The sequence below is a fragment of the Camelus bactrianus genome, chromosome 7 (genome assembly GCF_048773025.1).
Source record: "Camelus bactrianus isolate YW-2024 breed Bactrian camel chromosome 7, ASM4877302v1, whole genome shotgun sequence".
NCBI classification, from domain to species: domain Eukaryota; kingdom Metazoa; phylum Chordata; class Mammalia; order Artiodactyla; family Camelidae; genus Camelus; species Camelus bactrianus.
Genome location: NC_133545.1, coordinates 22,092,429 through 22,110,961, shown reverse-complemented (window position 1 = coordinate 22,110,961; position 18,533 = coordinate 22,092,429). Strand labels below are relative to the sequence as shown.

Sequence of the window (18,533 nt, the reverse complement as noted above, 5' to 3'; positions counted from 1 at the left end):
TATGTAACTGAATCACTATGCTGTACACCAGAAATTATCACAACACTATAAATCAACTATACTTCAATTTTTGAAAAAAGAAAGAAATCAAAGTAACCTATCAGTAAAGGATGTATTAAATAAATGATGCTCTATTTATATAATTAAAAACCAAGCAGTCAAAGTTTTATAGTTCTCAGTTCCTGGAGTCACCTGGTGGTTACTTAAAATATACCAATGCCAGGGCTCCACCCCAGTTTCATTGATCTTGGGTAGGGCCTGGGCTTTTTTAAAAGCTATCCAGACGATGGTAACATGCAGCCAGGGCTGAGAATTACTCAGGTGAATCTACCTTAACCAACATGGAAACCTCTCCCAGGCGCATTTTTACGTGAAAAGGAACGTTCTAAAACATAACTATTAATAAAATTCTCCGTGTGTGTAACTTTATTAATAGATATGTGTGTTTGGATGTGGTCTCTTTCCATTTTACACTATCTACTTATTCATTGCTAAACCTTTCGAAATGAGAATGTGCTTATGTCTTTTACTTATTTAACTTTTAATTTTAAAAAGTCTGGGGGTGGGAATAGCTCAGTGGTAGAGCACATGCTTAGCATACATAAGGTCCTGGGTTCAAACACCAGTACTTCCATTCAGAAAAAAATGTTTTTTAAGAGTACATTTCTCTTTAAAAGAAAAAAATCTGTTTAGAGAAAATGTGAATTGGTAGGAAAATGAGGCAGCACATGAAAATAGGAACTCCGAAAATACACCATCTCTCCTTCTTTCTCCCCTTCTCTCTCCTTCTGTTCCTTTTTCTCAAAGAGAACAAAAGTAAATACACAAAATCCCATTTCTGTTCTATCTACCCAACGCCTGTTATTTCCCACACCTGGGACTGGGGTGAGGGAATGGGAGGAGATGGAGCGGGTAGAGAGGAATGGTTCATGTATGCATTCATTCATTCATTCCGCAAATATTGGCTGGGTTTCAAGATAGATCCATTCTAGGTGCTGGAAATAACAGCAGCAAACAAGACACACACGCCCTCATGGATAACACGGATATCATCCTGCCCTGCTGGAGCTTTGTTTCAGGGAACAAAGAAACTGCATGTGGTCAAGAGAAGTGAGAAAAGACTTCTGGAAGTAGAGGTGGACCTTCACCCTGGGAGTAATGGTAGCCATTAGGGCTTTAAGAAGAGGAGTGTCATTACCAAGTCTACCTATTTATATATCTCTATGGCTGTGAGTTGTGCAGTGACCACGGGCAGTGCCCATTTCTCCCTGCACCCCAACTTGGGGTCATGAAAAGAGAACACCCACCACTTCTCATCTGAGGTGAGTGGGCTTTTTACAAAATCAAATTAGAGCTTGCTACCGGAGCCAAGGATTGACTGAGGGGTCTATCTTCCAATTTTCCGTTCTATTTGCTATCAAGTAAGATTTAACATGAAACATTACCTCCTGTTGAGGTTATCGATTGGGCTCATTTGTCTGTCCATCTAACGAGACGAGCCTGGATATGGCAGATTTACCTGCTCAGAGCTGATGGTTAACAAAGCCCCATCATCTGCGATAAATAAGTCACAAAACCCTTGGCTTTATGGAAGTGGTTGCTGCAATTAGCAGAGTGTCTTGGAAGAACATATATCTTTGTAAACACGGTAGGGTAGGCGATCACACCCAGGGTAATGGGATGCTTCACTGTACTTCACTTACTTAACATGAAAGTCAATTTTAGCCATTTGGATCCAGGACACTTCCACACGGGGAGAAATTATCTAGCCCACCTACAAGTGGATTTCTATTTAAAAGTCCCGTTTGATTGCTTTGGGAAGTATACACTGCAGACTGACCCCCATCCTTCCAGAGTTGAAAATTTACTCTCTAGGGAAAGTTAACCAGAAAAACATAAGAGAGAAAAGTTATATGTGACCCTGTCCTTTAATAACCCCGATGCATCTATGTGGACATTAATATGCGTTACCTCCAAGCATTGATGTGCTATTTTTAACTTAGAATGTTCAATCTTTGCTCAAAGTAAGACATATGATTAGTGCTTTGAGGAACAGATTTGCTCTAATTTAAAGGAGAAGGGTGGAAATGTTCTAGAAAAGGGAAAAGATCCCAGCTCTTTATAAAACATATGCAAATTCCTCAAAACTGCTTTATAAAACAAACAAATTATGGGCTTCCCAGTCAACATTTCCAAAAGGCCCTCTCATCCTTTTTTAATTCTTCTCAAACTACACAATCTCTGTCCGAGAGCCGGATCCGTCTTTTCTTTGGTCTCTTTGCAACACAGGAGCCACTGAAATGGTATATTCCCCTTCATGAATATATGGAGGATGGAGCAGTTCTGGGCTTTCTGGGTTTGCTGCTCTGCAGTTACGTGTCACATTATCCCAATTGATCGTACTATTACCTAAACCATTAACGTGCTATAGGAATTAAACAATCACTTCGCTGACCACTCTGCCCCACGTTAACCCATATATGACACAGGTGTGCATATGTGCGTGTGCTTTAAGCACAACAGGGCTTCTAAAAATTTCAGATCATTAAAGTCTTGTTCTGTGACTCTCAGACTTATTTCCACTCCCAACACACCTAAGAAACATGAAACACTTCAATCAGTACAAATGGTTCTCAGGAGGGAGCTGGGAGACACACACTCACTGGGTCCTGTCCTGTGAAAAGCCTCTGAGGTAGTTTTGAGAGCCTACATACACCCCCAGGGCATGAGGACAGAGGTTGACACTCAGGGTTGACAACCACTGGTTTAGCAGAGAATTGAGTGTCCCTCAAGCCGCAGGACAGCTTCTGCCCCAGGTGGGGTCTGGCGCCACTCCCTGTCCAGCTCTCCTCTAATTTTTTCATTTGCCTCCAAGCTTCAATAGGAAGATAAACAAAGATAGGGCAACACTCCTCCTTCCTTCTAGAGACGAGCAGGACCAGGTGTACCCCAGAGCAGAGGAGATGGGCCCCAACAATGCAGCTTCTGGGAGGCTGAATGAACCTCCCCTGATGCCTGAATCCCCTTTACAAAGACCAGCCATTTCATTGAACCACACTTAGGGATCCTGAGGAAAGGCAAATCCTCCTCTGACTTAAACCCAGACACACTATGTGCAGAAGACCAGTAGTACATAACAGCTCCTTTCCTAAAGCCAGGCTTCCATTAGGAGAACACGGAGGGATAAGAGGACAGAAGAGGCTGCCACAGGAGGCAAGACAGAAGGAGAGGAAGACGGGGATGTTGGAGGACTTTGTCTCCTTCACAATTTGGCCCAGGCAGATGCTTCATGGCTTTACCAGGATCGTCCAAAAAAAGAGAACTGAGACATTTGGAGATTACTTCTGATTTCAGCCCAAATATTTTCTATACAATTTTAAGCAGGTTCCCAGCTACATTCTAAAAACCCCAACTAATGTTTGTTGTTGAGCAGGACATTGAATAACTTCCCAACTTGATTCATTAATCAAGACCTTGTTTACATCCCTTACGGTCAAGGTTAATTGTTTGTGTGTTTTCAAACCAAGATGCTCTGCCTTCTGTAACTCCATTAATCCAGGAATAAGTAGCAATATGTTGATATCCATGCATCTTTTTAGATTCTATGGGTCATCCGCTGTCCTGGAGGGGCCCAAGCTCCATAAAACTGTCCTAAACATTTAACTTTACTCAAGTCATAGCATTTGCTTAATCAAATTATTATATTCCAAAAGGGAACTGTAAGCCAATCTCTAACGTATTAATTTGCCAATCATCCCTTTGATAACTATTCAAATATTCCACGTGTTCTCACATATGTGTTTAAACAGCATATATTCACACATAAAGTGAAACGTTTTCTATTCCATGAGTGCCCGTCATGATTAATGTAAGCGTGGAGTGCTGGCTGGAGGTCTCATATAAATCATCAAGTAAATGACAGTAGCACAACCACCATTACGCTGTAATTATCAGTTCACATTCATGTGGTTCCAGGTTCAGCTGGAGGGTGGGCTGATCCCCTATATCCTCTCACTTACTTTTAAAAGACAAGTTTTTCAAGCTTTCAAGCCCTAGTTATTCAGTTAATACATACATTTGCTCCTATATAGTAAATGCTCACTCCAGGCCAGCATACTAGTCTTAGTTATGACACCTACCATAACCAACATCCCCTCCTGGCTACAGAACTGACCTGAAGCATTAGACTCTGCCCAAAGAGTCACTGGTAATCCTCTGATCTGGTCAAATAAGGTCCCTCCAAAGTTACCCAGGAGAGTAAGGAGAGAATTGGCCAGTCAGTGAGGGAAGAACAGAGCAGAGCAAAGCCAGATCCAGACTGCATCAAAACAAAACCCACCCTTCAGGTGGCCTGAGGTTCCCTTTGGCAGCCCAAGGAGGCAAAGGACAGTTACATCCTGGTGGAATCCTTTACTGCATTTTCCCGTTAAATCCATCCAACAACCTAACACAATGTCAACATCCCCATTTTACAGATAAGCTGATTCTGTACAAAATTAATGTAAAGAAGCTTTGAAAACCTCAATTCAGCAATTATCACCTCCACCCCACTCCTCAAATCCTTGCCTATTTTTGGCACCAGATTATAGGAATTCACAGGAATTACGATGGGATTGATGGGAACAGAATCCATGTAAAAGGGTAGGGTAATGAAAAAAAGGGGCCAGGGGTAATGGAAGAAAGGGAGAAGAGCCTCATGAAGTTTTCCTCTTCTCTAAAAGTGGGTATGGCTGAGCCATAGTTGATGTGTTAAGAACAGAAAAGAGATGCTTTGGAGCAGGGCAGGAGGGAGATCGAGTCTGAGAGGAGAAGGGAATTGGGAAACTGGCGGGACTAGACATCACCCAGGAGACAAAAATACCCTGGGGTTCAGCGTCAGGACTGCTGGGAGAAATCCTGGATCCCAGGATGCGGGGGTGAACCTGGAGAATTCTGGTTCTGCATCTTGCCTCCAAGCAAGGGGTCAGTCAGCCCCAGAGAAATCACTAACAACTTCCCAGCTTCCCTTGAAAGTTTCCAGAGGTGGGGAACTAGAGCACCCTTGGCTGCCTTTTTACTCTTGTGTCCCTCTCATTTCCAAGAGGCTCCTCCTAACATCTGGCTCACTTATCTCTGGCATTCCTTAACGCCTGCATGTGCCTCTTAAGTACTCCTTGGACACAGAGAGCTTCTACTCAGCAGCATCCTCATTTGAGAAAATTTCACCAGTCTGCAAAGGGTCCTTGAGCTGCCTCTTAGCATTCTTTCCTCTAAACTAAGGGAATTCGTACAGAAGCTGAGGGGATGCTACAGGCATGAACCAGACTAGATGGCCCCCCAAGATAGCTTTCCAAACCAGAAAGCCTTTGATTCGAACACTTTCATCTCCCTTTTGAAGTAAGTTTTCCAACACTTTGTTCATTTTTGTCACAATATCTGTCATCTGTCCAACTTCTCCATATTCTTTCAATCTTTTTAAATCTAATATGCATAGAAACAGTTTCTCACAATATAAAACGAAGACTCATTAATTCAGAATAAGTTGGAAAAGTCACGTCCCACTGACTGAAAAATCAGAGTGAAAAGTATTTTCAATTTTTAAAATTATGTCTATTACAGAAGACCACATAATGGATAGTAATAAATAAAATTAGAGTTAATGAAAGATGACTTATAATTTTATTTTTATGGAACTTTATATTTTAAAAGTATTGTTCCATATGTTATTTCATTTTGCCAATTTTATTCAATATGCAAATGTAATTTATAGGTAATGATCATCCAAGCTAAATCAAAAAGTCTCAAATTATCCTGCTAAATTTGAACTTTTAACTCAATAAGAATTACATGTAATTATTCTAAGTCTGCATCAGAGCAGTCTGAATTAATGAGGTTCTGCTCTATTGTACCTATAATAAATCTGACAATTGTATGGCCATCTTCTAGCCTAGAGTGTCACTCCCATCTACACATTAGTAATAAATACTATTTCTCACACAGGAACTTTTGTCATAACAGTGCGTCCCACGCTAAAGAAGTTTCACCTAGTAAATTATCTTAAACCTCAAATACCATTGGAATATTTGATATGATAAATGAGCTAAGAGTTCTCTAAAAACACTTGCTTTGTTTTAAAATATGCCTCAATAAAGAGCATTATCCCAAGATGCTGAGGACTCAACATGGTACAAAAATGATCACCTGTTGGTTCCAGAAAAAAAAAAAAGTCACAATGAATCTCATGAATTATTTTTTAAATGGAACTAAATCAACACATATAGAAACCCAGACACAAAATCCTCTCTTCGAGGAACCTGTGACCCTAAGATGGTCTAAGAGCATCTTCACTGCTTTCTCTTCTTAAACTGCAGTTGGAGTCAAAACAATGTATTGTCAGAAAGACAATGCCTTTACCTACCTTAAAAAGTCTTAAAATGTTAGCCACCATGATGGACACGGAGCTCGCGGCAGCACCTATGACGCCAGAAATCTTGTCAGGCTTGGTGAAAATGGGCGGATCTCCATTAGCACACTTCACGTCGGAAGCGTCTTTCTCTATCAGTGCCTGCACGAACGTTAGTGACTGCTCCAAAGCGTAGGTGTCCCTGGAGCATGTGTCGAGGATCCGGACACCCAGAGTGATATTGGAGAGGAGCTCAGGGTCCTTATTAATCTGGTCGATTGCATAAAGCATGGCCTCCAGTCTGTGGATCCCCTTTTCCTTCTTCAGCTCCCCACAAGGCACCCCTCTCTCGCCCTTGGCATGGACAGGGAAGAGACCCCCCAAAATGATGTCCCCATCCACTCGTATGGAATGAGCGTACTCCTGGCTGTGAGTTCTTTGCATCATCGTGAGGATCCAGTAGAACTTGGCGGTCAGGAGGAAGAAACAAGGGCAAGAGGCTGATCGCTTTCCCTCGCATACCATTTTCTCCACAGGTGGTGTTGCAATCTGAGACCCAAACTTTATTCTTGCCACAGAAGAAGGGGGACCACCTGAGGCTGCACCTTCTGGAGGCTACCATCAGGGCCCATGGGGAAAAGGCTCTGTGGGGTTCAGCAAGTGTTCTTGATTTCAATGTCACAGTGAATTTCCATCAGACCCCAAGGTTCAATTTTATTTCCGAATAAAGTCAACTTGCCAGGAATGGTGCAAAAATTAGAATAACAGCTGAGGTTCTGATGTTGGGATGAGGTCACCAATTCACGTCCTTGAAGTCAGCCCTGTAGCAGAATTATTCCTGGGGAGGGAAGAGGAGGAAAAACATAAAGGGTTCAGTTTGATGGGTCTACATTTTTCATATTTTTAAGCTCTGTTTGCACCAACCTCTTTTGTTGTTGTTGTTGCTTAATTTTCCCTATTCAGTAAGAAACTAATTCTTTTTGTCCCCTTATGATCTGAACACCTGGCTGCACTGCGTCTCAACGCGGAGACTGATGACACTTTTGGAGCAAGGGAAACAGAAAAGTCTCAAAAACTAGGTTGATTCTCCCAAATCAGAAAGTATTTTTATTTACCATTTTATTTCAATAAATCCAATTTCCATGAAGATAAAAATCCTGTGGTTGATGGCATTATTTCTTTTCAAATCTGTTTTTACTTTCTACAGATGTCTGAATTTAGCATTTAAATTTCGTCCACAAAATCAGGATGAAAGGCTATTTTCTGTGATGTATTCAACAAGCCAGTCATCTGTTAATGGCATTTTTTAGTGCCACAGATTTCCCAATGGGAAAAAGTGATTATTCAATCACCAAAAAAAAAAGAAAAAAAAAAAAAAAAACCACCCAAGGAGCCCCAAATGTTTAAGTTTTAGAGCTTGTAAAAAGATTTAACATAGAATGTCAGCTATTTCATGTAAATTACCCTATTGTTCTCCAGTAATAAAACAAAGACTTGAAAATTAAACACATAGGGTGGGATATATGTGAAGGTATTCCTGTTACCATTGTCAGTTTCCCATTAATTTGTCAGAGTGGAAGTAATGGGTGTGCTTATTGTTCTGAAGTAAATGCTCCTTGATCCTAGAATCACCAGGAGCAAATCAGAGCTGGAGATCAATTGCAGAGCTTCTTAAATTTGTCCACTCAGTGGGGAAAACGGTGATTTCATCAAGACTAGGAATAAACATCTACAAGCAAATCTACAGAAAGTTTATTCTAGGACCTCCACTCTCAAAGAATTCCATGCGACTCTTCCAAAGGACATTTGTGGAGGTTTCACTGAAAACCAGAACTGACTTAACATAAGGGAATCTGATGTATGAAACGCACACGTAATGGCAAGGATAAACAGCACCATCTTACTCTGGCAGGATGGTTAATCTAGTGTTCATTTCTAACCTACTTATACATATGGGTTTGAAACCTGAAATGTGGACAGTTCTCCTCCACTCTAGACAACCAACATCTGGCTGCATTTTCCATTCACTTGTTCAATTTCCAGTTCATAAAATTTTCATTCCATCCTCCCTGTCCCAAAGGAAAGGATGGTACGTCCCTAGAGGACAACTGAACATATGTCCAAAAGCCTTCAGAGAAGGCTGCACTTTTTTCACTTTCAGATGAGCAAAGGGGGCTCATCATAGCCCACAGCCCTGGATTTCTGAGTATATACACCTGGAGTACACTCAGAAATATAGCCAATGGCCCAGTCTGCTGAGTTAGTTCTAATCTGCCTATGACAAGCATTTCCTGTCTCCTGGCACATACTAAGCCCTGGATTTCCTCTATTCTGCCCCCAAAATACTTAGTCCTTTTCTGATTTTTCTTACCACTTGACTGATATTCCCTCACACACAATTCTTCCAGCAGCTGATTCTCCCTCAGAAAATCTGTGATTTGGCAGCAGCCTGACCTCAGGCATTCCACAAAAGGAAACACTTAGAAAGTCAACTTGACTTTCTGGATGAAACCACTGAAGTGATGGACCATGAATTACACTGACCACTCATTAAGAGAAATAGGATTGTGTTTCACAAGGAAGACCAGTTAGAAGATGGTTGAACCTCATTAACTCTGACCACTAATTCAGGGCTTGAGACCAAGTCCACAGGGCTGGGCTGACCCTGAACATATCCTTTCTGACAGAGCACAGAATGAATGGATACATGAAGGAGAAATATTGAAGGGAGAAAGAAAGGGGACGTGCTGTTCTCCAAAGACCAGCCTGTCTTCATTACCCCCAAGCCACCTCCCAAAGACTTAAAACACTTCAGAGAATAATCGTTTTTCAATTATAGAAGACCCTAAACACAGACCATCTGTTAATTACAAATCATCCTTACCTACGCTGCTCCAACGGCACTAACCCAGGTCCACTTGCTACACAGTCCTAGATGTAGTAACACTGAGTTTCTTTTAGAAGTATTCATGTTTGCAATAATTTTAGTCTCTTTGGCATCTCATAGGTCTTTAAGTTAAGGAAAGATTGGGAAGTGAGTAACAGTGAGACAGGAATCGGTTTTGTTTAGCAGATGGATGCACTTCGATGAAAAACGATAGGTTCCGTTTTGGTTGATTTTTATTGGGCAGCTCACTTGGACTTTTGCTTAAGTTTCCTGCTTTGCAACGTAGAATTAATGGCACACAATGTCTCTGAATTTTGGTTTTCTTGTCAGGCAGACCCTGCCTGCCACACAGCACACGTGGAAAGCAGTGGCTGGCGTGGGGGAAGCGCTCAGTAAACAGGAACTCTCACTGCTAATCTAGGCTGCAATTCATTTTCCATTAATGCAGAGCAACTCTTTCCATATTTGTTCACTTGGTGAGGTTTTTACTGACACTTTTCATCACTTTAAAATTAAAATCAGAGCTACTTATACAATGTTGAAATACAGCCGTTATTTCAAAATCTGATACGTTGTCATAAAAACTCAGACTCTTGATGGCTAGAAGGCTTAGTTTCCCCTTTAAAGTCTAAGGGAAAATACGTTTGCAAGTTTGTGGAAAACGACATAAATCTGGTTGCATCGTGCAATCTTGCATTGCCAAATCTTGCTCTTGGGCAATTCTTGTGAGCTTTAATCTAAACTCATCCTACTTGAAGACAATGAGTTTTAACGAAATAATGACCTTTCGGTGCCATTGAGCCAAACAGCTCTACTTCCTGTTCTGTGCTGGATTTAAAATAAAACAGTTTTCCTCCCCAGCTGACCTTCCTCCGGGGTTTGGTGCAAACCTCGCCTGAGCTGATGGACTTCTTCGAGGAGGTGTGAGGTCTGTGCTCCTGAAAGCGACCTCAGAGGGGAGCAGACACCTTCCACTGTTTCTCAGCCCAGAGGAGGGGTTTCCAGGATGCACCATCGAGGAGGCTTAACCATTAAATGTCCACGCAGACCTTCTGGTTCATTCCCTCCCAGCCCATCCTAAGCACACGGTACACGGGTCCCTTGTACATCCTTAGCTCTTCCATTAACCGGCTCACTGGCCCGAGTCTGCTGGGGGGCCTAGATGAATCAGTGGCCTCCCTCAAATGCTCTAGCTATTTCCCGAAAGGCCAGTGGTATGGACGGCTCCTCAAGGCCCAGGGCCCTGAATTCGGCTTCTTTTTATTTCACTAGGTGCCTTTTCTGTACCAAAATCTCAAGCGCCAACAGAGTATCTCACTGAATTTTCATACACCAATCACTAGCTCTTGTAAAAATGAGGGGGAAAAGGCTCAGGAAGGTTGAGTATGGCCCAAAGCCCCAAGCTAGAAAATAGCACCACTGTCAAAATTTTCAGGTCCTCCAGGTGGGCCCTGTCCTTTGAGAAAGCACCCTCAGGGCTGCAGAGACTGACCAGGACAACATAAGCAAGGGGAACGGCCCTGCCCCTCCACTGAAATCTCTCAGAAATGCATATATCTTCAATGGTTAGCTCTTTAAGAAAAACAACGCACTCATTAGGAGGGTACAATCTGGGGGCATTTCCAAGGCATGGTAATTCCTGAATCTTTCAAAGGGTTGAGAGTATCAAATGCAGTTTGTCCAAACATCTCTGCTTCAGATCAGGTTTCCCAGCCAGCCTGATGCCACAGAGAACAAACCCACCAAACCATGAGGAGGGGGCTTTACAGGGTCTGTCACCACGTCTTCGTCTTCCTCCAGCACTTGGCAAGTGCTTTTAAGACAGGACTTGGTAAAATTCCTCACAGGCGGATCATTAGCCAAGAATTGTAAACTTTTTCTCATGGAAAGGCCAAACAGCATCCCTAAGCTGGATTCCATTCAGCTCTTTAACAAAAAGGTTAAGCTGAATATTGTCATCAATTCACAAAATTGCAAATCCAGCAGTTTCTCTTGCAACAGCCCACACTTACAGCTCTTTTTGGTTGTTTTACAAAATGCATCCTATTTGTTTATCAGCTCCCTGCTACCACAGGTGTGCCCGGGCCCTGGAATCCTGGTGGAGGCAGAGTGAGGCTGGGCTAGGCAGAGCCCCGCCACCAGCACCAGAGGCCTGGAATTGGATCCTTATGTGACAGTCACAGGCTGGTGACACTGAACATGTCACTTCACCTCCACGTGTTTCCATTTCTTCATCTGTGAAATGAGATGGAACACATAATCTCTAAGGTGTCTTCCAGCTCCCCATTCTGAGGTTCTATTATTTAATAATAAGAGAATTTAAGATTATGCTCAAAACACCAGACCAAGGCTTTGCCAGCTGAACACAATAACTGATTTTGTTTGCAAGCTGAGTGACTTTTTCCCATCAGTGAGAGAGGGCTGGGAAAGCTCTTCTCTACAAGCAGACCCCGTATTAAAAAAATCCGATAGGTGAGAAGCTCAACTTACTAAACAGATAAATTAGAAGATGACTATTTGCATTACAAAAGAATTCACCACAGGTTTCCTTTAAATAGCTAAATCCCCCATGCATTTAAAATGCAATCTGATTTAGTAGAATTCAATTTGTGCACTTTTTTTTTATAACACAGCTATTGCATAAAAAGAGCACGTTTAAAGTAATGAGACGTCTCTTTTACAGTAGGTATCATATAAGAGGGGAAGGGGGTGAAATCAACATTTATTGAATGCTAAGTGTGCAGGGAGCCTCACACACATTATCTCATTTCCTTTATAAGATACACAAATGAGGTTAGCATCACAGCCTCCATTTGGGATATAAGGAACCTAAAAACAAGATTATATGAATGTGTCTAAAATCTTGGGCAAGAATTCAAATGCAGGACTGTGGCTATGTTCTTTCCTTTACCCCACGCCCCTTGGGTGCAGCAGACCATGATGGATGTTGAGCTGACCCTGATGTGATGATGCGGGCTGTGGGTATGGCATCCTAGGATCTGAGAAGTCCCGGATTCTAATCCCACTCCCCTCAGTACTCAATCTACGGCACTGGCGAGTCATTTAACCTGGGATCAGTTTCTTTGTTTCTAAACTGAAGAATGATTTCTGGCCACCTCCCAGGGTTGTGAAATCAAACGAAATAACGTGTGTCAAAGTACTTTATAAATTGCCAAGTGCCCTAAGAATGAACAGGGACACTGTTAATTTAACAATTGGTCCTCCAACTCCAATACTTTACTGCCGTATTGTGTTTAGAAGACCTGATAAAAGCCACTTTCCCATCATACTCAGGGCTGGTCAGACATTAAGTCACGTGTCCAAGGAATCAAAGGAAATCAAAGGGAAACTGGAAAGAAGGACACAAGAGGAAAAGTCAGTGGAGCTGCAACATCTGGTTGGGAAGCTGAAGTTCATGGACACTTGGAGCATTCAAAGGGCTATTTTGAAGGAAGTAGTGACAAGACATTCTTCTGTAGTGGAGAGGACGATAGGAAACCTTCCCAAGTTGTATGCAGGATGTGACGCAGCACTCCTACCACTAAGGCTCATTACCACTGGGAAAGTTGGCTGATAAACAGCCAGAAGATGTCTATCTGTGGGTATACTTTTGCCTGGAAAAGCATGAAACTGGTAACAAATATGCTCAATAACTTCCACATACTCCTCTCCAGCCTCTCCTACATCTCCCCACTTCTGCTCACCTGCTCCCTCCTCCCCTAGAGCTGGATCTCCTCCCTCCTCAGTGCTGATGGTGTCCTACAGGTCACAATTTTAAGACGTGGCCCTCCCCTCCCCGGGGAGTGAGTAAATTCATCATAGGTATCAAATCCTGAAGATGCATTACGGTCATCCCCCAACTGGAACATCTACATTTATAAGACCATTTCCAGGAGATCCATAACATCTTTACCAAAGAAATGCCTCTAATAGTGGTTAAGACTGGCCCTGTAACAAGCCAAAGCCAGGAGTTATTATGAGTCAGGAGCCCCCTCAAATCACTCCCACAGCAATAACCACCACTCAGAAGGCAGGTCCTGGGATAAGAATACATCATATTCAATGTCCTTAGTCAGTGAGTTCATCACAACTTGTCAAAGTACCAAGTAGAAATGAAATTCAAAGCCAAGACTTCCTGGAACAAAGAAAGAAAGAAGGAAGGAAGGAGAGAGAAAGGAGGGAGGGAGAGAGGGAGGGACGGGAGGGAAGGAAGGAAGGAAGGAAGGGAGGGAGATAGTTCAAATCTAAATTTCTAGCAGACAGAAACACCCCCTCCCCCTTGGGATGGAACCATTATAATCCAGGAGGCTCTCCATTCACATCCTTTTCTCCCGGAACAACATGGTGTGACTATCCCTCCTGAGCAAACAACATGATGAGTCTGGTGATGTCCAATCAGGTTCTATCAAGAAAACAGCAACAGTTTGCTAAAGATTCCAAAGCCAGCCGCGAGCTAAGGGCCAGGTCTTTCCTGTGGGTCCAGTGAAGAGATAAATCCCCGCAACCGCTTCTTTTTAAGACACTGGGACAGAGCAACTCCACTCCCTGGACTAAAGCAAAGTCCTTTTTCTGCTGGGCATTCTAACTACAGGAGAGAGATAGTGGGAAAGGAACTTGGAGGGAAAAAAAATAATTGCTACGAGCACATGTGTACAGTGTTCTGTGCCTCCTGCCCTGAATACAATGGAACATTCTTACACAAAGATTGGCACTAGATATTGCCAATGTGTATGTCAGTGGGTTGTTTGCTGCATAAATACCAACTGAACAAGCCCCACAGCAGCTCCAACCTGCCCAGCCAACTTTGAAAAGATCACATCTCTAATGACCTCTAACTTTCTCCTGCACTCTTTGGAGCTCAACTCTTTCTTTCATCTACACATTTTGGATTTCGATGTTTCTAGAATTATTCAAGTAATCATAATCTGTAAAGGGAGCAGGAAGGCAGAACTAGCTAGCACAACCCAAACAGAACAAATGGAGCCTAAATAACAGTACAGAGCTGTGTTCTCAGCATCTTTTTCTTTATTCTGGAGAACCACCCTTCATCCATGTCTTCCCACATCCCTGATTTAAAAGCAAAACTTCTTTTTGTTTATCTCAAGTCTGATACAACCTGTAGTTGACTCTGAAATGGGAAAATTGCATTTAAAATCGTACTTCATTTTCCCTGATGGGTAAGGCTTTTGTTTTCAAAATTATCAAACCACGTATTTTCAAGAACCAGGCAATGAATTTCACACAGCTGATTCTGTCTCCTACAGAGATCTTTCAAGACATTATTCACAAGTAAGTGACCAAGATAAACTAAAGTGGTTTCTGTAGCCATTTGCAATTATTGACAAACAATTTTCATAACGGAAAATGGAAATTACAGTCAAGTGCAATAAGCTCTTTATCCAAGATCTACCTGCTGGTGGCTCTTTTTCTCTTTTAATTTTTTTCCTTTCAAGCAAAATACCAGCTATCATCGGAATGCATTTCTCCCCTTTATGATTTTTCTTATCAATATCTCCACCACCAACCCTGTTTTCCAGTTCTGTCTGTTGGCAGGATTTGTATTCAGTCGCGGTAGTGGCCGAGAAGGTAGTGTATTCTTGGGTGTTCGCGAGACTCCCGCACCGTCAGGTCTGTGGGAAAGGATCACCCGCAAACGGCAAACAGGGCATTCCCTCCTCCGGCGGGACTCGCTTCGGGGACTGACGGTTTGGGGCTTCTGCTACTGGAGAGTGGGTCTGTTCTCACCCCAGCCATCCTGGGCACGCAGCCACTCTCTGATCTCAGGCTCTGCAATTTGGGCCACGGGGGAAACAATTCTTCAGGGAAGCGTGGGGGCGCCGTCTTGCGCAGTTGGGTGACTCGCACACCCCTCTGCATTTCATTTGCTCCAAAGGAGCGTGTCAGACAGACGGTTGGGGGGGGGGCGGGGGGGCTTGTTATATTTTCACCAACTGTACGAACCTCAAGGGATCTACGAGCTGTTTGGCAGAGCAGATGGGCTCGCTCTCGGCGTGGCTCAGGGGTTCTCTACCTCTGCCTCTATCTCAGCCCGCAGCCACTCACCCCGCCCCCGCTCCCCTCTTCCCTGCCGCATCTTCCTTTTTCTTCTCAGTTCCCTCGGCTGTTGAACCCGGGCGCCGGAGGAGCCGGGGCCTTCGGCGAAGTACCTGGTTCCACTTACGGTTCCCGCGCCACCCGGGTATTCCGGCGCCTCCCCAGCCCCCCGGCGCTCCCGGGGAGCCGGGCTCCGCGCGCTGCCGGGCCTGGAGCGCCTCCGCCCCCGCCGCACCTGGCCGCCCCGAGCGCCCACGCCCCGCACAGGTCCGCGCCAAACTGGGGCCACGCTGGGTGTTTCGGAGGAGCTGTGGGGCGCTTGCCTTTGCTTTTTAAACTCAAGATCCCTGAGACCATTCCTCCGCCCCCGACCCCCAACATAGAACTACAGTGTTTTCCCGAAAGCCACAAAAGGGGGGCGCGGAAATCCCGACCTCGCGGGGCTAACTCGGTGAACACAAACTCAGGGCAGACGTACGCTGTGCAGGGATGTGGGGTCTCGAGAAGCCCCAAACAACCCGGCTTCTCCTGCGACCCCCATCTTCCCTGGATCCTGGTTAGACATTCATCCAGCCCCACGCTCAGGAAGGCGGGGGTTACCCCAACTCGTCCCGGAAACCTCTAACTTAGGAAATCCCTCCCGTTAGATTCGCAGAACGGAGGTACCTCGTCATCTCGGCGGGGCAAGTCCGGATTCCGCCAGGGCAGGTCCAGGAGGTCACCCGGGGCAGGCAATCCAAGGAGGAGCGCTTTACAATCCTGCCGCCGCACGCCTCATACGAGCACCCTAGGCGCGCCTGCCCCTTCGCGTCACCATTCAGTCTCCGATTCGCCGACTAAACTTTTGGGGGACCACATCTCCAAGGCTTGGGAGTTCCAAGCTAAGCCTCCCTCTTTTCTGAACCTCTCCACTGGAATGTAATCATGGGAAGATAAGAGGGGTGGCTGCCTTGTTCTTTGCAACGTAAAATCAACAGACACCCAATCAAGCTCCAATGCCCAGCCAGCCCCTCGCCCCCTGGTGCCCACTTTCTCTCGCCCCTATTCCCATTACCTCCGCCCACCAGTTCTCTCCCAGACTCCAGGTGTGCAAGGCCATCTACATGTGCCCAGGAAAAGCAAATCACTAAAGTGATCTGAAAAGGAACCGTGCACCTGGCTGTCCCCTGAACGGTTTTAGGGAAGAAAACGGAAAGGGGAACAAAATCAGGGGAATTCTCCTTTTTCTGCCAGCACAGCTTTTGGGGAGAGTTTGGGAATGGGGGCGCTTTTTTTTTTTTCTTTTCTTTTTTTGCCTGTGGTTCGACACTTGCTCTTCTCTTTTTCTCTTTCCGCTGCTCGGCGGCGAGTCTTACCCTGCTCCCCGCAGAGGGCGCGGTGAGGAAGCCCGCGGGGGGCCCGCAGCTCCATGTCAGCGCCGCCGCCGCCGCCGCGCGAGGCGAGCACCGCGGCCGCACTTGTGGCTGGTCTCCGGGCTGAGGGGGCTGAGCTGGCCCAGCCCGCGCCAAGTCTCTTCCATGTGAATAACAAATACTCCCACCGGCGGCCGCGATTGGTCTGCGCCCGGCGCCTCCCGATCCTCTGCCCGCGGCCATTCACCCGGCGCGGCGGGGGAGCCGCGGCCGGGATCGCGCCCGGGATCGCCGGTCGCTTCGCGCCAACCAGTCACTTCGGGAAGCGGGCGGAGTAACCCCGAGGGGCGGGAGCCCCTGGATTTCGATGTCTCAGAGCTGCCCGGGCGCTGGCAGGGAGAGGGACACGGCCGGCGGATCCCCCCCCCCCACCGCGCTACATCACCTCAGTCCTCGGCGACGAGGGGACCAGAAATGTCAATAGTTCTGATTTTAAAAATCACCAATCCGCCCCGCCCACAACAAAAAAGGGAGGACCCAAAGACCGGGGATTGGAAGAGAGGAGAGTGGCGGGGAAGGTAGGAAGAAGTGCGAGCGGCTGCAAGGAGGAATATGCTGTGAAGGAGCTCAGAGCCTCCGACTGCCAGACGAGCACGAGACCCGCGCGGGAAGCGCCGCATCGAGGCCACCCGGAGCACACAGCTGGGACCGTGAACCCGGGTTCTCCTTCGTGAGCACAGCTCCGAAGAAGTGTCACCGTGAAAAATACATGGTAGACGGCATATGTCCCGCCCCACGCTTTCCTGTCGGGGATGCAAAAAGTAAAGCCGTCAGCCGTGCGCTTCCCCCTGCGAAGTTTGCTCGCGCCGCGCTGCCTCTCGGCCATTCGTCCTGCCCCGCGGTTCGAACGATTGTCTCCCCGCCCCGGCCCACGGCTCTCGGGGGCGCTATCTACTGAGCCCCCGCAGCCCAAGCGGGGACGGAAGACCTGCCCGCTGCGGGCCCAGCGCCGAAGGGGGCGCGGGCGGGCTCGGTGACCCGCATCTTACTGAGCTGATTTAAGGAGCCGCAGACGCGGGGCAGGAAATTCCTGGGGACCCGCGCCGCGCGGCTCCTGGGTTTCTGAGGGGAAATCTCGGGATTCCCTTCGCCTCCAGCCGATGGAAGCCCGTCCGCCGGGCTTGACGTGTAAATCCAGCGGCCCTCCCCACGAGTTACCGCCCAGACACCCCACACCTGCCGGGGCGGGGGAGGGAGGGAGCCCCTCGCCGCCCGGCGCCCGGGGAGCTGCGGCCGGCCGGGCCTTGTGTTGGTGAGAAAGTTCCATCTAGAGGCAGCTGCGCGCAACTGCAGCCGGCGCCCCAGGCCCGACCTCCTGCCCCGGCCGCGGGGTGAGCCAGGGTTCCAGTGCCGCCACTCCCCACCGCCTAGACCGCGTGGGAACGCTGGGGGAGAGGGGGGCCAGCCAGCGCGACATGGGGAGGATGGAGACGGGCAGGACAGGCCTCGAGCAAGGCAGACCCTCTCCCCTGGTTTGACATCTCTGCAATGAATCATGACAGGAACCTTGGCAGTATTCTGCATATTGCTTGTCCCAGGTGGGCTGCTTTAATTCTCACGACAACTCTGTGGGGTGATCAAAATTATTAAGTCCACTCTACAGGTGAAGAAGGAAACCGAGGCTTAGAGACACAGCTGGGAAGTACTAAAGAACTCAAAGCTGCCTGGCTTCCAAGCCCCATACACTCTTCTTCTCTGAGATTGTTGCTTTTCCCAAGGCTGGCATTAGGGTACCAAGTCTCCTCTTTCATAAAGCAACCCCTGCCCTTTGTCACTTAGAAAAATCTACAGGTTTCCA

The 18,533-nt window shown here is 46.2% G+C and overlaps 1 protein-coding gene across 4 annotated transcripts in view; it reads right to left on the bottom strand.

Annotated features, from left to right (window-relative positions):
• Positions 1-17,803, bottom strand: part of GRM8 (glutamate metabotropic receptor 8) — a 678,033-nt gene extending 660,230 nt beyond the window's left edge. Inside the window, exons 1-2 of one of the 4 annotated variants that reach the window (XM_074367137.1) lie at positions 16,679-17,803; positions 6,398-7,220 (exon numbers count right to left, since the gene is read on the bottom strand). In XM_074367137.1, the coding sequence (XP_074223238.1) occupies positions 6,398-6,907 (510 nt within the window). In that variant the 5' untranslated portion in view covers positions 6,908-7,220; positions 16,679-17,803. Of the gene's footprint in view, positions 1-6,397; positions 7,221-15,989; positions 16,636-16,678 lie in introns of those variants that run through there. The other 3 variants (XM_074367135.1, XM_010947580.3, XM_074367134.1) reach the window with 3 other exon arrangements.
• Between the last annotated feature and the right edge of the window lie 730 nt (positions 17,804-18,533).